The sequence below is a fragment of the Rattus norvegicus genome, chromosome 11, assembly GCF_036323735.1.
Source record: "Rattus norvegicus strain BN/NHsdMcwi chromosome 11, GRCr8, whole genome shotgun sequence".
NCBI classification, from domain to species: domain Eukaryota; kingdom Metazoa; phylum Chordata; class Mammalia; order Rodentia; family Muridae; genus Rattus; species Rattus norvegicus.
The window spans coordinates 67,920,874-67,938,159 of record NC_086029.1 but is presented as its reverse complement, the minus strand read 5'-3'; the positions used below and the strand labels follow the sequence as shown (position 1 = coordinate 67,938,159).

Sequence of the window (17,286 nt, the reverse complement as noted above, 5' to 3'; positions counted from 1 at the left end):
TGTAGGACTTTTCCATCAGATAATTATGACTTAAAAAAAAGATTCCGAGCTATTCTTAACATGGCAGAGATGGCATATATCATCATGGGACACCAGGCATAGCAACTGGTCATTCTTCTCATGTACTGAGTCTTCTCAGGACCCACCAACTCATAGCCCGGCAGCAGGCCATTTTTAGATGAAGTTCGTTATGACCAAGAAGGAGCAAGACTCAAAGGCACACAATCCATGCTTCACGTAGTCTCTACATCTCTGCCACTGTTACACTTGTGTCTTTCTCTCAGATCAGTACTATGGTCATATGGGGGTGCTTTTCACAATTGTTTACAAGAGAAACTTTGTTTAGGGAAGTTCCATGGGATGTATACTTTTCCCTCCATATCTTACATTGAAATCAAATAGTCAGTGTAATAGTATGAAGAGGAAAAAATTAACAAGGGAAATAAGTGGGCTGATGCTACCATAAAATGCTGAGTTTGACCCCTTCTTGCTCTCTTGAGCACATTGGTTTCTTCTGGCACAGCAAGAAGGCAAGCAGAGGCAGGCGTTATGAATGGGGGCAGCAGTATGCACTGTCACTTTCATAAATCCTTCCAAATTACTGCTGCCACTCAATAGCCAACCTGCCAGCATCAAAGTCTCCAGCATGGCAAAGAAATCAACACACAAACTACCTTGCTAGTCTTGGGAATGAATGGACGCATCCTGCATATTGATTTTCCTTTCCTTTCTCTAAGGCTTCAGCAAACATTGCAACTTATTGCAGTTTGTGTACTTAGGGAATATGTGGGTCTCTGACATGGTCCCATACATGTTGCAACATTGACTCACATACAGGGGTTCGTTTACAGTGAAGAAAGTGAATGTAGGTCCAACAGTGTGGGATTCATTGGGCATTTCATAATAAGTGACAATTAGAAATTGACACAAATCACTGTTACTGTTAATTGAAGTGGGGGGTTGGTGTGCTATCTTAGACATAAAAGCTCTAACCTACAGGGATAGGTGCTCTCCTCCAGGAAAGAATGTGCACACTGAGTTCAAGATCTTTACATGAGACTGTGTTTGTGACAGAAAGACAACATAGGAGCAAAATCAAATATGGGAACAGGAGTGTGCCCACAGACCATCATGCTCTGATTCATGGAGGAATTTGATACCCTTCTGTTTCTGAGTTCTGGGCTCTGTGGGTCATCTCCCAGGGGGACACACACTTTCAACAGAGAGAGTTCCAGTGGAGTCTAAGCTATGTCTGTCTAGAGAGCAACTGGAGTGATACTACCAACTTGACAGAGCTAATTATCCTTATCTGTAAGAAGATTCAGGATGCTGTAACCCAGTGTGGAAAGACATCTGTGTACCCTTAGAGTCTGGCTGGTGTCCCTTGATATTGACATAAAGAGGGTAATTTTAGCCTCAGAAAGATGTGGTCCTCAGGGGCTCTAAATTCTCAAGGATGATAATGAGCATTGTGTTCCTTGACCAACTACTACCTCTATTCGACCATTTAGAGTAAGGCAAATCTAAAATAAAGAATGAAAATGGAGACATAGTGGATCAGTCTTAGCCCCAAAGCCAGGTGCATACGTATGGTCCACCAAGACCATGAAGGAGGTGCCCTGGAGTAGATCCCCAAAGTGAACCAGTCAGCATTAAGAGTGTGTACCAAGGCAGATCTGAAGCACTGCCACAGAGCTCCCCTGCAGGGGAAGGCTTGCAAAGCCAGCTGCCAGTCTTGCCAGGGTTACAAATGGCTGCTTTGCCTTCTGGAGTGTTCTATGTGGTGGGGCTAGTTTGCGTCTTCCCCCATCTGATCCTACTTCCTGCCTTACATTCCACAGCTGTAGATGCCTGATATTTATCCTACATTCCAGAATTTTTATATGTTTTGCTGTCTGAGAACACAACCTGAATACACACAGCCACACACACACACACTTGCACATGCACAGGCACATACCACTCCACTGCACACCACCCATCATCCTGGTGAGCCGCAGTTCTTATGTTTCCCCCACCTGTCCTTTGATGATGGCTACCTTGTTCTCCTGTACTGGAATCCTCTCCAGTACCTTGCTGTCCTGACAACCTCACATTGCCTCTTTAGAAACAAGCAGCTAACTGGTTATGGTGGTGTAAGCCGGTAGGATTTGCTGAAGGATGCAGAGGCAGGAGGATCACGAGTTTGAGGACAGTCTGGTCTACACATTGGACTGGAGAGATGGCTCAGCATTTAAGAGCACTGACTGTTCTTCCAAAGGTTCGAAGTTCAATTCCCAGCAACCACATAGTGTCTCATTTGTGATGGGATCTGATGTCCTTTTCTGGTGTGTCTGAAGACAGCGACAGGACAGTGTGCTCATATAAATAAGTAAAATCTTTTTTAAAAAGAAAGAAAAGGAAGCTGTAGAAAGTGGGGTTCTTGTATTCACAGCAGAGAACAGGACAGTGGCACCATTTCCCACCCTCGACTCCTGTACACAGGATAGGTTGAAATGTGAGGAGGAAGGGCCATGATCTCATAGTCCCTGTTTTCACCCATACCATCTGATGTTTGAATTCAGACTCTGGGTACTGAACCCACTATAGTGGTATCCCATCTGAGAGGTTTCTATGGGGATAACCAAGCTTATTTTGGAATAAAGAACTATTCCAGGAAAATCCTGGAAGTCTGTTGGCTCACAGCAGGGGACATCTGTGTCAGTACATCTTTTACATGTAAGAAAAGACTCTGCCTTTCCTTTAGCCAGGAAAAGAAGTCAGAGAGCTGCCTCTCAAAGCTCACGATTAGTCCCAGAATGCGCAAGGCCCAATCTCTTTTCATGCCTGTGTGGGAAGTCTCCAGTTGTTGATCTGGCCATGGGGAGTTCTCAGCATCCCTATGCCTCCCTGCAATGAAGAAGACCAGGCCAACTGATACAAAGGTAGCAATTTAGGTCAGCAAAGTTGTTGCGTTGTTCTTTACTTTGCTTGGAGCATACATCTGCCAGGGCAAAAGAGGGAGACCCTCACTGACCTCTGTGCCATAAATACAGCAGAAGGCAAAGTATTTAGAGAAGACAGGAGCCCAGGAGACTGTGGACAAAAAGGCGTGGTCGTACTTAAATACACTACACAAAGCAATGGCAAGTGGGAAACATTAGACTAGAATTCAGAGGGCTATTTTAAGTCCAAGTTATGAACTGCTTATTTTCTGGGTGATTCACATCGAATTTCTCCAGAGCATTTTGCAACAACTTCAGAAGGTATAGAAGTGTATCCCACCCCAATCCCCGCTGCCCCTTGCATTTTGGTGGAAAGGCATTTCTTGGCATCTCTCCAGCAAAGAAACAGAGAGGCCAGACATCTGATCAGGCATCGCACGCATGTCTAACCACTGAGACAAGTTCTTTGAATTTTTGTTGTTGTTTAATCTCAAGCTTTAAACTGTTGCACAAGTGATCCGTGCGGAACACGTATGTCTGTGTTTGGGTTTGAAGGACCATCTCTCACCCGTGTAACCTCCAGCTAAATGTACTGCCAGGGAACTTTTCGTGGTGGGGCTGTGTAGGTGGTCAGAGTGTTTCTCCTTGCTTTTATTCTGTGACAGATTTTTGTTTGTTGTTTGTGTTCACGTTTTGGAGACTACAAATATTGGGGTGATTAAACAACACTAACCATCTAACCAACCATCCAAGGAACCAACCAATCAATCAAAGAAACAAACAGGAAAACACAAGCAAACCTGTGGCTAGCTGGCTAGGATCCTAAGGTAAGAAGGACTGACAGTAAAAGGTTGTGATAGGTAAATGATACGGTGAAAGGGGCGAACTTTCCCCTTCTCTTTGGGGAAAACACCTAGACTAGTCCTGATGGAGGTATTAGTTGTATTTACTGGCTCCCATGGGTTAAGCACAGGGGTGGGGGTGGGGAGGCTGACATCAGGGATTTGTAGGAGGCAGATGACTCCAGCTCTGAATGCTGGCTCAGCGGCATCACCTTGGAAGTTCAAAATGGGTCCTAGTTACTGGTACTCATGAAGGAATCAGCAACTGAATCAACCCCATGGATTGGTTGTTTGTTTGTTTTTTTTTCCTCTAAGTCCATCAACCTTTTTCTTTTGACCCAAAGTCTTGTGTAGCCAAGGCTGGCCTTGAACCTGATATGTAGCTATTGATAACTCTGAAATCCTGATACTCTGAAGTCTTGATACATCCAAGTCCTGGAACTATGGGCATATAGCACATGACTAGTATGTGGTGGGGCAAATTGTCAACTCTGTCTGATTCCTTTTCTCTAATTTCCCATGTCTGTTACAGGCTCATGGCTTTCTTCCGTGTTCTGACACCTGTTCTTACAATGCTTGTTTGGGTGCATTTGTCTCCTAAGTCCATCCTCTCAGTGAGAACTCGGCTAACTGTGGGTGCGATATAGTCTGTAGTCTGTTTTCACACTGCTCCTGAGAAAGGAGTGATTGATGGATTGTTGTCTTCCTTAAGGAGGTGGAGTAAATAAGTAAATACCATGAGGAAGCAGGAAAATCCCAGCAACACATACACAATATTATGGTTGCTATCATCACCAAGACTGAAGAGAACATGCTGGTGAGAATGGTACAGCAGCTTTGAAAAAGCCAAAAGCGTAAGCCACAGTAGCCATGCAAACTATAGGTCCATTCCTAGATGAGTGCAAGGAAAGCCAAGCCATTCCACATGGAAACTGTACGGACATATTTTAGTTCCTGTTTGCAGTGCTGTGAAGAAACACCATGACTATGGCAGCTCTTATAAAGGAAAACATTTAATTGGGGTTGGCTTACAGTTCAGAGGTTCAGACCATTATTATTGTTAGGGCTTAGATAAAACATTAAGACCCAGATTGAATGGTAAAGTCTAGGTAAAGTATTAAGGCTTAGATGACATTTATGGCCTAGGAAGTGGTGACCTGGCTAGCCTGCCATTATAAGGAAACAATCTCATATATTTCTGCTAGGAAACTTATTAATGCCAAGATTGATGACATTTTGTTATGTTCTGTGCACTTGGAAACTAATTTTGATAGAAGTCAGTAGAACTGTTTTGTATAGAGACCCACAATAAGTTTGGACCCAAAACAACCACCCAACAGCAATTCTTGCACCTATGCATAAGCTTTTATGGTATAAGCAGCTGCTGGGTGTGACCCCCAACATAATAGACACCCGCACCAATATAAGAAACTATTTAAATAAGACTTCCATTTGAATAGTAGTCAAAGCGAGTAAAGTTTAAGTTCCCAAGATCTCCCTGAAAACTGATATATACCTCGGCAGAGACATGAACATGGATTACTGACATTCTGGTAGACAAGTTAAGACATGAATATAAGTCCCCTGTCACCGTTGAATATCCCAACCAATTGTAGCAGGATAACTGTACAACGAAGACATGTTCCTGAGGAAATCTCCTATCCCTAAATCCTGATTGGTAATATAAATTGGCATAGATGTTTGTGGATTTGGGCTTAAAAACCCTGTAGGATCTAAACTTGGGGTCATGGTTCAGTTTTCAAATCTGGACCATGGCCCTGGTTTGTCAGTCCTGGGGCACATGCTCAGGACACTATCCCTGTCTGACTAAGACTGGTGTTCCTGTGGTCGTGAGGTAATTCCTGGACCCCAGCGCCTATCACTGCAGGAAGCATGCCAGTGTGCAGGCAGACATGGTGCTAGAAGAGCTGAGAGTTCTACATCTTGATTTATAGACAGCAAAGTGTGACTCTCTCACTGGGCATGGCTTGAGTATATCTGAGACCTCAAAGCCCACCTCCACATACTTCCTCCCACAAGGCCACAGCTATTCCAACAAGGTCATACCTCCTAACAGTGCCACACGAGTCTTTGGGGACATACCTACTCAAACCACCAGTGTTCATAGCAGTTTCATTAATAATTCATAATTACTTCCCAAAGGCAAATGTCCCAAGTGTTCAGTGCTAATGGGCACAACCTGTTATGGTGAACTGACGTTGTGAGGGAAGTGCATGAAGCAATAAGGTTAACTTGGGAAGCATGGGGCAAATGAGAGACTGAATCTCCCAGGACCAAATACCTATGGCGTACTGCCAAATATATACCATGCCCAGAACAAACAACTGACAGACAGAAGAATGTGGCTTCTCCAGGACCAAGTCAGGGACTTCGTAGAAGGAAATGTGCATAGGTTTATTTTGGGGGTAATGAACAAAATTGAAATATTATGGTAATGACTTCAAAACCTGTAAATATACTAAAAGCTATGAAATTTAATACTTTTTACAAGTTATGGTTTTGAGTTTATGAGTATGAGTTTATCTCAATAATAAAATGTTCTTAAAATATGGCTCCTAGATTTTGAGACTTCAGAGGCACTGACAGGAAAAATTCTGGAATCTTCCATAGCTGCCCATGTTTTCATTTGCTTTTGATGTATAGCAACACTTAGTGGCCACTTACAATAGCACTGACATAATTTCCTGAGAGGAAAGTATTTTAAGTGATTAAAGGAATAAGTGAATGATGAACAATTTGGAAACAGCGTTTTAAAAGTATTACCGGGCCCAGGAAGGATGGCCCAGTGGTTAGGAGCATATTCTATCGCAGAGAACCCGAGTTTGAATCAGGATGCCTAGAGCTCCAGGGCAGTCTGATGACTTTATCCCCAGGGCACCTGCACTCACATGCATATAACCACACCACACATATACAAATGAACAATAACCCTGTGCCATGTGGTTTTTATAAGTAGCTACAGCAATGCCTTCCACTTTTTGTACTGTTTGAAGCACACACCACTCTTGTGTGTCTTTAGGGAGGCCCCGAGCACAGAAGAATTTCAGATTGTTTATAGTTTGTGAATTCCATGGTCAGGTAGTTAGGGTTAGTGATTTCATATGTACCTTAATAATTGAGTTATTGAGAACAGAAATAAAAAAATTAGATGATAAAAAAACTTTATTCAAAATATCTAGAGCCATATAGTCCAAAATGCAAAAATAAAAGACAATTTCTGGAAATTTAAAGACTGTCTAAAACCCCCAGATTGACATCTAGTATTCAAAATATAATATCAAAGTCTAAGCTGATCTTTGTGTTTATTTTTGTGTTTCGCAACGTCTTTGATTGAATTTTATTCACCCAACTACACTACTGTTTCTGTTCTAATGCTTAAATTTATAACTTCAGTCTTTTCTCACAAGTAGAAATACACGGTATTGAACTCTTTCTATACAACAAACAAAATGCAAAGAATTTCAAAAACAAGCAATGGATCTCTACTATAAAAAGACAGCAAGGCATGCTTCCTTTGCAAACAGTGGGGATAAAGGGATTCCCAATCGAGCTAGACTTACTCCTACTTGAAGGCTGTCTAGATTACCCATTGTCCATTAGTGAAGCACAGGCGGTGTGCAAAACACTTCTGCCATTCATTATCTGGGATTCAACACCCAGGTACTGAGAAGCAACTGCATTAGCCTCAGCTTAGACTCCAAGAAGCAAGGCTTGCTATGAGATCTGGACAGAGCCAGTGTGGGGCCTCACTGGTTTTCCAGGGCAACAGCTAGAGTTTCCTCTGCAGAAGGAATTACTATTTTGAAGTAGAAGTACAAGAGTTGGGATTTCCACTGTGAGATTTAATTTTGGGTCAGAGTTGGAAGTTGAGAACACAAGGTGGAACTTTCAGTGTGAGAGGGTTAATAGGGAGAGAGTTAAAACCAGGAGAAAGCCTCTTTTCAGACAGAGATCACTTTCCAGAAGTAAAAATAGCAAAACAAGAATAGAAAAATATAATAGACAGAGAGTTTCTCATTTCTAAGCCCAGGGGCTTTAGTAAAAACCACTTTGAAAGAAGGCTCTCGCTTGAAGCTAGCCCTTACACATCTTATTCCCCACTACCACTGGTGCAGCCTGTGAGACAGAGAGCAGTGACTTGAAGGGACAAAGCTGCCAAGTAGACAGGTTGAGGGGTGAGGACCACATGGAGGGGGAGCAAACAGGCTGGAGATGGATGGTATATTGTAGCGCTGGCTTAGAGCTAGAAGCGGAAGGGAGAGGAGCAATAGGAACTTTTATAGACAAATGGAATAATTTGGGGATCTGGTAGCAATACCTGCTACTTAGCATACACTTTTTACAGAGGATTTGGGATTTCAAGTATACCGTGAAACCAAGACGCTGGACACTCTGGGTGGGATGTACTCCATCGAAGAGACTCTTTGCACTTATGTCTAGTGAGAGCATGTGAGAGTACAGAGGTGTGACTGAGCCATGGGGTACCCTGCAGTAAACTAATACATGCAGAATAAACTTCTGCTGCCTCTACTCAAAACATAACGAACACTGGGGTGGGTCATAAGATTTCAGAGAGGAATTTACTTTAGCTTGATAAATACACTCGACTGGATTTAATATCCTGATTGTTCTTAAAAATAGTGCTGAAAACCAAAGCAATGGTGTCCATTCACTTGAAAAACTGTGTGTTAACTCGGGGCTTCATAGATCTACTGCGTGTCATTGAGGGAAATTAACCTCTGAGGAAGACAAAGAATCCATCTCTTCACGGCTGTCAGACACATCTGGGTTGGGGACAGGGCTCAGTCCTAAGTCACTGTAGCAAATCTGATGTTACGGATTCCCAGGGAGGATGTCCCTTGGGGTCTCCTCTAATTACCTTCTACAGCCAAATTCCAGGAGATACACTCAATCCAGTGTAGGTCACAAAAGCAGCCATTGTGTGGTCCCATGAGATCTGATCCTAGAAATGTTTTGGGTAAACCCATGAAGGGGCAACTGTGTAGCCTCCCACCTTAGACTGGCAGGAGACTGACCTAGTTCCAAAAGGCCCCTTCGTTTACTGAAGACTGTGATAGTCATTAGAACTTGAAACACCAAGTGCAGCTCTCTTCATTATCTAAGTGACCTGCCCCCTATGTAGTGTTTCCTGGTGACAAGTGTGATAAATCCACTGTGGAATTGTAGCCCAAGAGGGCAAATGCCTGTCAGTTGGTCAATTCACAGATATTTTCGTCTTTCCCATAAATCTGCATAGCACTGACAGTGCAACCCAAGATAACACTCGTTACTAAAGATAAATGTCAGTAACTCTTCAACAGGTTCCTGACTTCAGAGCAGTGAACAGCCCCACCCCCATCCTGTGGTCAGGACAACCTGAGAAATCTTTACCGAATTCTGTTGCACTGGGCTTAATCTTTAAAATTATTTTCAAACATGCTGATCAGTTTTAGTATGCCTCTAGGGATGGCTGGTTATTATCTGATGCATCCATATTGGGAATGCGCATCTTCCAGGGGCCTTCAGCAAATCTCTCCTCGCTCCAGACGCTGGTACCGCATACTTCACTTGAAGCTCCACCCTAGCCTTTGTTGATCCAGTGAGTGACTAGATTCTGTGGTCAACTTGGTGGTGTTAATGGTTTGGTGACTCAAATTACATAGGGTCAGTCCTCCCGTGAGGAAGCCCAACAGACTGAGATACATGATTTATACCAAAGAGAATAGCAGTCCAGCTCACTGAATCAGGAAGAACTGCTGGACTTATTTCTGATAGCTCTTGCAGATAGGCATGGGATGTTGTTGGTTTGCCCGGAAGGAAGGGCAGAGTCTGGTATAGGAGACTGGTGGCTTCCTGGCTTATTAGCACACGTGATGTAGTCCTCGGGCTAAAGACCAATTCCGGTATAAGGTGTCACCTGGTGAGGTTGGGCTGGAGGCAGGTAGCCCTTACACATCTACCAAAGACTTCCAGACCAGCCTTCACTCTAATGAAGACCAGAGTCTATTCCTAAGTGGAAGAAATCCATACATGTCATCTGCTGTGAAAAGATTACTATAGTAACATTTTACCGTTAACTGGGTTTGCTAACATTAGCTTTTGGTTTAATATGGATAAAAGTCCTGGATTCTTTTAGTCTCTGAATGACCTAAGGATGAAGACTTGTCATTCAGGCACCAGAACAGAGACACACAAAGCCAGGGAGCAGGAGGTGTGACATTAGCATTTCGAGGTTTCACCCTTTCTACCCTTCTCTGGCTTCTTTCTAGCTGTCTGCAGGATGAGTGTTGCCACCCTGGGAGGTGAATCTTTATTGTACAGAGGCAAACAGCAAGAAGAGTGCCGAATTAAGATTAGGAGAGAATGTTAGAAGTCAGTGCCCTGTAAAAGCAAACCCATTGGTGTAGGCTTCTTTATCTGATTTGCTTGGCTGGCCTTTGTCTCATAACCTAATGGATGGAAGAGTGTCTGAATATTTACAGGGCGAAGGTGAGTATGTGCACTTGCTTTCTGCTTTAACATTTCTTACAGTTTTATGTGCAGGCTATCACGCTGCCCTAAAAAGAAAACCAAGACTATGCCCCCACCCCTTCAAACAAAGCAGGTTTGGAGATAACAGTTGACTGACGATCTGCATGACTACAACTGGATGGTATGGGAGTAGGAACCTGTCTGTTCCCATGGGAGCTCTTGAAAGAGGACAGAACAGGGATGCGAGCCTATCTAGTGAGATGATTCATGTAGGATGCTGGCCCTAGAACCTATCCTGCACTCAGTAAAGGTACTTATTAACAGTGAAATTTATAACAGGAACAACCATGAATTCTAATATATGTCTCTGCAATCCTACCTAAAGCCTGCCAGAGATGAACCTTCTAACAATATTTATTATTATTATTGCATATGCATGAGGTGTATGAGCTCAAGTGGGGGTAAGTGGGCCAGTCATGTTGTGGCCCTTGTCACTCTTTTACTTCTATGTTATCACCAGGGATTGGACTCAGGACCCCAGGCTTGCATGGCAAGTGCCTTTATCAGAGGATCCACCTCCATGGCCCAGATGTGAAATACTTTATGGAATAAACGTTTATTGTAATAATGGAATGTCTGCACTTTGCAATTGGCTATATTCAGACTTGATCAGATTGAATTTGCCCACTGTTGAAGGCTCTCCTGGAACATTCTAGTACTCTAAAGACTGGCAAAGGTATGGGAAGCTGAAAGTCAAACAGCAGAGTCATGGGTACTTGTCAGGTTGTGGAGAAGTTTCTCACTCACCATCCCCTAGTTTAGCTCTTGTCACAGTTCTGCACAGCTGACAGGGAAAGCCTCAGGTTCATGGGCCGGGACAGCGGATACCTGAGACATTTCAGGTTAGTCTCCTAAGATTTCACACTCGGGGTTAATGCTGGGTATAGATCTGTTGATTCTGAGAATGGCAGATCCTCTAATTTCAAGGCAGGCTCTACTGTACAGCAAGAACAGCACCAGGAGGAGAGTGAGAATAAGAAAAGACAAGCGACAACACACACAATTCTGGAGACTTAGACTTCTATGAAAGACAACTTGGGGTGAAGGACTTGGTTCTGTTTAGCAGTGACCAGGACATAGAAAATAATAGCAATGGCAAGAACCAGGTCACTTAATGGGTATTTCTTTAGTCTCTTTCTCGTGTGTGTGTGTGTGTGTGTGTGTGTGTGTGTGTGTGTGTGTAAGACAGGTAAGAATGTCATATACTCCAAAGCATGACAATATCTTCACATTTAGACCATGCAAAACGTCTGGCATGGAGGGAACTGTCATGGAAGACATAGCACATGACGAGTTTATATGCACATTCCATTAAGCCAGGCTGATCCTAGCCAGTAATGATACTTCAGTGGATTGTGATGCCATGAATCTGGTGGTCTAGTACTGTCGCCACAATGCTGGCAGGTGAAATAGGCAATGGGGGCTGTGGTGAGGCTTAGCATGCACCCCTGCCTCCTTGGAATGCAGAATGGGAGCAGCGCATGGGAAATCTGCTCTGGGGGTTTACTTCTGTCTCCATGAACTTTAATGAAACAGTAATGGGGAGAGCATGACCAGCTGCGGATATGTCCCTCAAACTCACTTACTGACCTTTACAGTCTAACTTCCAAATTTAAATGGCACCATCAAGTGCTCCAAATTCAGAGGTCAGCAGACTAATTTTGGATGGCATTCTTTGGTTGAGGGGACTGGTTAATCAAACCCTTTTAAAGATGATCTGTATTTAGCTGACTTTTTCTTTTTAAATAGAGAACAGACAGGAGGTGCTGGAGTAAGCTATTCTGAAGTCTATGTGACCCATGTTTGGGGCCAACAACTATCAAAAAATATAGCAGTTTGCCCAAGGACTTTCATAGCCAGGAGTTGCAGACATTAGTGAACTTGCTGGCAGCAGACAGATCCCACACCCTAAAATAACTTTTTCATAACAATACTAAGAAAGGTAGACAGTGGGTTCCTCCTGGGACGATGCTAAGGACAGGACAAAAGACTTCCAAATCCTTTTCTCTGGCACAAACTAAGACATCCCGCCCCTCTCCCTACCTCCACAATGTGCTTTTGTGGTGTGGATTCTACAATCCACTTCCCAGCAGGATTCTAGAAACTGTCTTCAGTATTAAGGTATTTTTAAAGCCTTCTGAAGGAGGGGGTGCTGCACTCTGGGCCCTACCATCAAGTATTACGAAATGCTCCCGGGTCAAAGAAAGCTCTCAGTACAACCCCAACTACTGGGAAACATTCACAGGGAATCCTATACATTTGTTACATTGGCTTCGCAATGGCATTCTGAGCAATGAAGCTGGCCATCAACTTTGCTATAAAGGCAGTAAAGTAAATCAAGTACTGCAGTGAGGGGCCAGAGGACCAACTCTAGGTGCTTTGGGCTGCATCTTCTGAAAACGCTAACCCTGCTGAAGATATGAGAGGCAATTGGAGCAAGTTTGCTCCTAGAGCTGCCCATCACCCGGGGAATGGAGCCACCTCTATGACTTAGCCCACAAAGCCTGACGAAAAGAGAAAGCAAAGGAGAACCCAGGCCAGCACAGTGTGAATAGGCGCCTTTGGCGTATCACTGTAAATCTGGTAATGGTCTCGTTTCCTCTTGAGGCTCAGGCTAGAAATGTATACTAATTATTTTCCTGTTTATACTGTTTTCTTTTTTTAAAAAAAAATGTGTAACAAGTACACAGTGTTTTATTGCTTAATACTGGAGCACTCTCTGCCCTTTCCAGGATACACAATAAAGCGACACTATTCTTAAGATGTATCAAGGATTGTTTTGCCTTTACGTTTCCCTCTGTGACCTCCACTGTCGGTGATGGACAGCTGGCAGAGGGAAGTTAAGTTCTAGAACTCCAGGCAGGCAGGAGGAGCAGGCATCAGGGCATCACAGTGCAGCACCGCGGCTGCCTACCCTGGCAGAGAGTACTACTGCTATCCACTGTGTAGCATCTCTTCGGGCTTTCTGACCAAGTGATTACGGGGAGGAGAAGAGAGGACATGCAGATTTAGTCATATTGAAGTAGCTTTAAAAAAATTAGTTTTCAAATTTTCCGCCAGGCTTGTAAGATTTAAGCGTGGGGGTTATTTTGTGGTAATTTTCAATAGGTTTTCTTCAATCTTTCTCTCTCTCTCTCTTGAGGTAGATAAGACGTGGAGGAGGAAAGGATGCAGAAGAATAGCTAGCTAAAACCTGTGTGGTGAGAGGGCCTTGAAAGCTTTAAGAAGTGAGCACTGACTTTGTCCTGTGTAAGCAAAGAGGGACAAGGCTAAAAGGAGGGCATCCCATCTTGGCAGGGGTTTTTAGGACTCAAGAGGTGGGAAATCTGGCCAGTGGAACACAAGGCTGCAGCAACAGGGACAAAGTTGACAAGACTAGACATGCTGGTCACTAGGGGACAGAGGGCAGCTGGCCCCGTGGAGCCCTTGAAGCCTAGTGGCCAGGAAGGACACACAGCACTAACACTGGTTCACAAGCACACAAGCCTTGCCACTTCCCCTTGTCTTTGTTATTGGCTAGATACAGCAGTCTGCTGCTTCCCCCTCACCCTCGTTCGCAGGTATTGTTATGGTACTGAGATGCTAGGGAAATCTAAATCCCGGCTTAATAATTAGTAAACTGGATTGGGAGCCCATCTGTCCACCTGTTTAAATTTCAGACGCGTGCTGCCCGAGACCCAAGCAGAGTGGCTGCCAGCAGCTGGGGCCTCCCCTTCAAAGGAACACACTAAGGTAGGCCAAGTGTTAGTAGCTAAGCTGCAGAGTTACAGCGAAGGGAAGCTACAGGTGAGCTCACACACACAGCTGGTGGGTAAGGAGCCCTTAATGAAGTCAAGCAATCTCCCCTTAGCTCTGATTCATCCATTGAGCATTCCAACACCCTTAAGACTAAAATCGTTTAGATGCCTCAGTTTCTCTCTCAGGTCTAATAGGCATTGGTTAGAACACCCTTTATAATGAGGAAAATCACACATAATGTTCTCTTGGGTTGATGTAGAGTCTCTCGGGGTTGCGTGGGCGATGTTGGTGAGGGCTTCGGTCTTGGTGGCACATCTGGTTATAAAGGGGGCACATCTGCTGAGTCCCATCTTCTTGCACTGTGTTCTCATCCTCATAGTCAAGTCTCCTAATTGGTCCATTCTAGAAATTCAAACATTGCTTGCATTAGCACACACACTGGTTACATCCTTCTAACACATTGGCAAAAGCAAGCAACAGTCCAATTTGCTCAAGTCCACAACCCGATTCCCTACCCCACAAGGAACTGGACGGCAAGGCAAACTTCAGCCATGAAAGTCACCATGGTGCAGTCCACCTGAGGAAGAGGAGTGGTGCCTTGGAACTACAAACTGTAAACCACAAACTGGGAGGAATTTTAGGATTTGAGGTCTGAAATTCGTTCTCACCAAGGTCAGCTGGGGGAAGACATGGTTGTGGATGTCAGGAGCCTCTCAAAAAGGGCTCTGGCTTGGATGGAATATATGAGATAGTTGAAGAGTTAAGTCAAACAAAACAAAAATAAACACCAAGATTCAGCACTGGGGGATTAGGGAATGGACACAGCAAAAGGAACTGGCATTTGACCATATGTCTGATCAAAGGGAGATTTTAAAACACTGCCCAAAATAGCCTCTCTCTTGACCTTTCCTTCTGAATTGACCTTGAGCCACAGCTGACACTTAACTCTAGAATGAATTCCCTGTTATGATCTCCGGTATTTCTAAAATGACCCCCTCTGCCTGGGTACAGGTTTCACACAAAGGACAGCTGCTTTTGAGATTACTTAGGAGTGTTCTTTAGATTACCTGCAAGGGGAAGCATGTTTGAAGCCTTTATCACATCACGAACAGCCATTTAAATAGGGAGCAATGGATAAAATGAATGTTTATGAACATCTGACAGACTGTAAGAGATAGCTGGGTGAGTACAGCATGGGCCTTACTTACAGGGGGCTGAAGACCACCAGCTCCTTTCTCTTTGAACTGAGTCTGCAAAGGCAAGCGTTCAGTCTGGAAGACATTAAAAGACACACACCTGTAAAGCGCCAACACATCAACCAATACCAGGCAGACTCCCGTGAACAAGGAGCCGATCATGACTTGCTAAATGTCTACCAATGAAGTGAAATGTTCTTCAGGAGGACGGAAGACAAAAGCAGCTACATATTCTCTCCCCTCACCCCATCTCTCCTGGCTTTGTCAGGGAGAAAATATCCACATGTGACTACAAGAGTTGGGGCAAACTGAATATATGACTTGAGAGCTTGAGCACCGGAGGTCTTCTGTCTTTCCCCAGTGGAACGGTCTGGTGCTTTGCATCAGGTAACAGTGGGCTGAACTGACAATGACAAGCCTTTATCTGTGGTCATCCATGTGGCCTGAATCCTACCTCACAAGTTGTAAAGGGAGTCATCACTTTGAACATCACCTCAGCTGCAAAGGATCTTTCCCAGCCCCCTCTGCCTGATACATTCAAGTGCCACATCATTTTTAAGGCCTCAGGTGGAGGTGGCCACTGGAGCGTTTAATAGCACTGCTGTTTTTTCGTCAGTCTCCTGAAGAAGATAGAGTGCTGGAAGGAGTCTCGTAAGTGTTCATTCATCTATCGCACACTCGTCATTCTATAAAGTCGGTCTCCCTTGAAGTTGTTGAAGTCAGGGAGATCACTGCACTTGTGGTAAAGATTCTACACCAATTGCTCACTTCCTAAGAGTGAGGATGAAAATGTTACAGAACAAAGCTAAATTATCTTCCCCTACTTTTAGTCATGATGAAAGCCAGTCAGTGTTCACCCCTATCTGACTTAACTATCAAAACTTTCAAAATGCATTCTTAGCAGACCACAAGCCTCCCCTAACCCAAGGGCTAAGGATGGTCATCAAGTAGCATCTAAAAACACATACATGTGGCACCCATGCATGCATCTGGCAATACTTGGATTTAGAACGTTCTTTCGTAACTAACAAAAATCTCGAGTTCCTGCTTCCACCATGTTTGAATCTAAGTTCCCAGGCCATTGTCACTCATATTTGACTCCACAATAAACCATCTCTTATTTGCTTTGAAGTACAAACTGTGCTTTTTTTTGTCAGCTATATTCTGCATGTGACTAAATCTGTAACTAAGGTGTCTCAGATGGTTAGTAGACAGCTACTCAAGTTTTTGAGTAGCATCTAGGTTTTTGAGGCTTACATCCCTTGCTTCTAGCTCCATGACTACAGGGAGATGGTCTGCAAGCACAATAAGAGGAAGACTGAATGCCCTGTGTGGCTCTATCTCCCAGCGTGTCTTTGCTCTGCTGTCCCATATGCCCTGGTGGTTGAAATACTCTCCCTATATGGTGACCTGACTAAACTCGCTGTTCCCTTCCCTCAGAGCCTTTCTGTGCCACAGTCAAGCCTTTCCACCCGCTTTTCCCACTGTTCTCTGTGTGTCTATTATGCCTTGCCTCATAGTTTGCCTTTTATAATCTTCAACTCCAGTTGACATACTGGTCATGTCTGGTCTGCTGCTCTGACTGAATATTTGTCCTCCTCCAAGTCCATTTGCTGAAACTCAATCTGTAATGTGATGGTACCAGGAAGTGGGTCTCACATGAGTGGCATTAGTGCTCCTTATAAGGCACTGATAAGACTAGAGTTATTTTCTAAACTATGAGGTTACAGAGAGATGGCCATATCAGGAGAAGGGTTTTCCCCAGGCACTGGATTTTGGAATACTCAACCCCTAGAACTAGGTGACATTTCTGTTTGTTGTGAGCTCCCTTTTATGGTTTGTTTTTATAGCAGCTCAAACAAGACTGTCTATTTTCATCCCTGTATCCTACCCTGTCTTCTGTAATAAGTCAATGGTTAATGAAATGATTAGAAGCTAAACTCTCATTGGTTCTTGGTCTCCTGTGTCAAGATTATCCATATTATAAATTATCTCTGATAAGCTACCTCCCCCCAAAGCCATCTGCAACATGAT

General features: G+C 43.9%; 1 protein-coding gene across 3 annotated transcripts in view; it reads right to left on the bottom strand.

The window, feature by feature from the left end:
- Positions 1 to 6,160: 6,160 nt before the first annotated feature.
- The window catches only part of Nectin3 (nectin cell adhesion molecule 3), a 106,704-nt gene continuing 95,578 nt past the window's right edge, over positions 6,161 to 17,286 (bottom strand). For 2 of the 3 annotated variants that reach the window (XM_063270400.1, XM_063270399.1), the window contains exons 9-10: positions 15,265 to 15,327; positions 6,932 to 14,458 (exon numbers count right to left, since the gene is read on the bottom strand). In XM_063270400.1, the coding sequence (XP_063126470.1) occupies positions 14,285 to 14,458; positions 15,265 to 15,327 (237 nt within the window). In that variant the 3' untranslated portion in view covers positions 6,932 to 14,284. Of the gene's footprint in view, positions 14,459 to 15,264; positions 15,328 to 17,286 lie in introns of all 3 variants that reach the window. The other variant, NM_001105883.2, reaches the window with a different exon arrangement.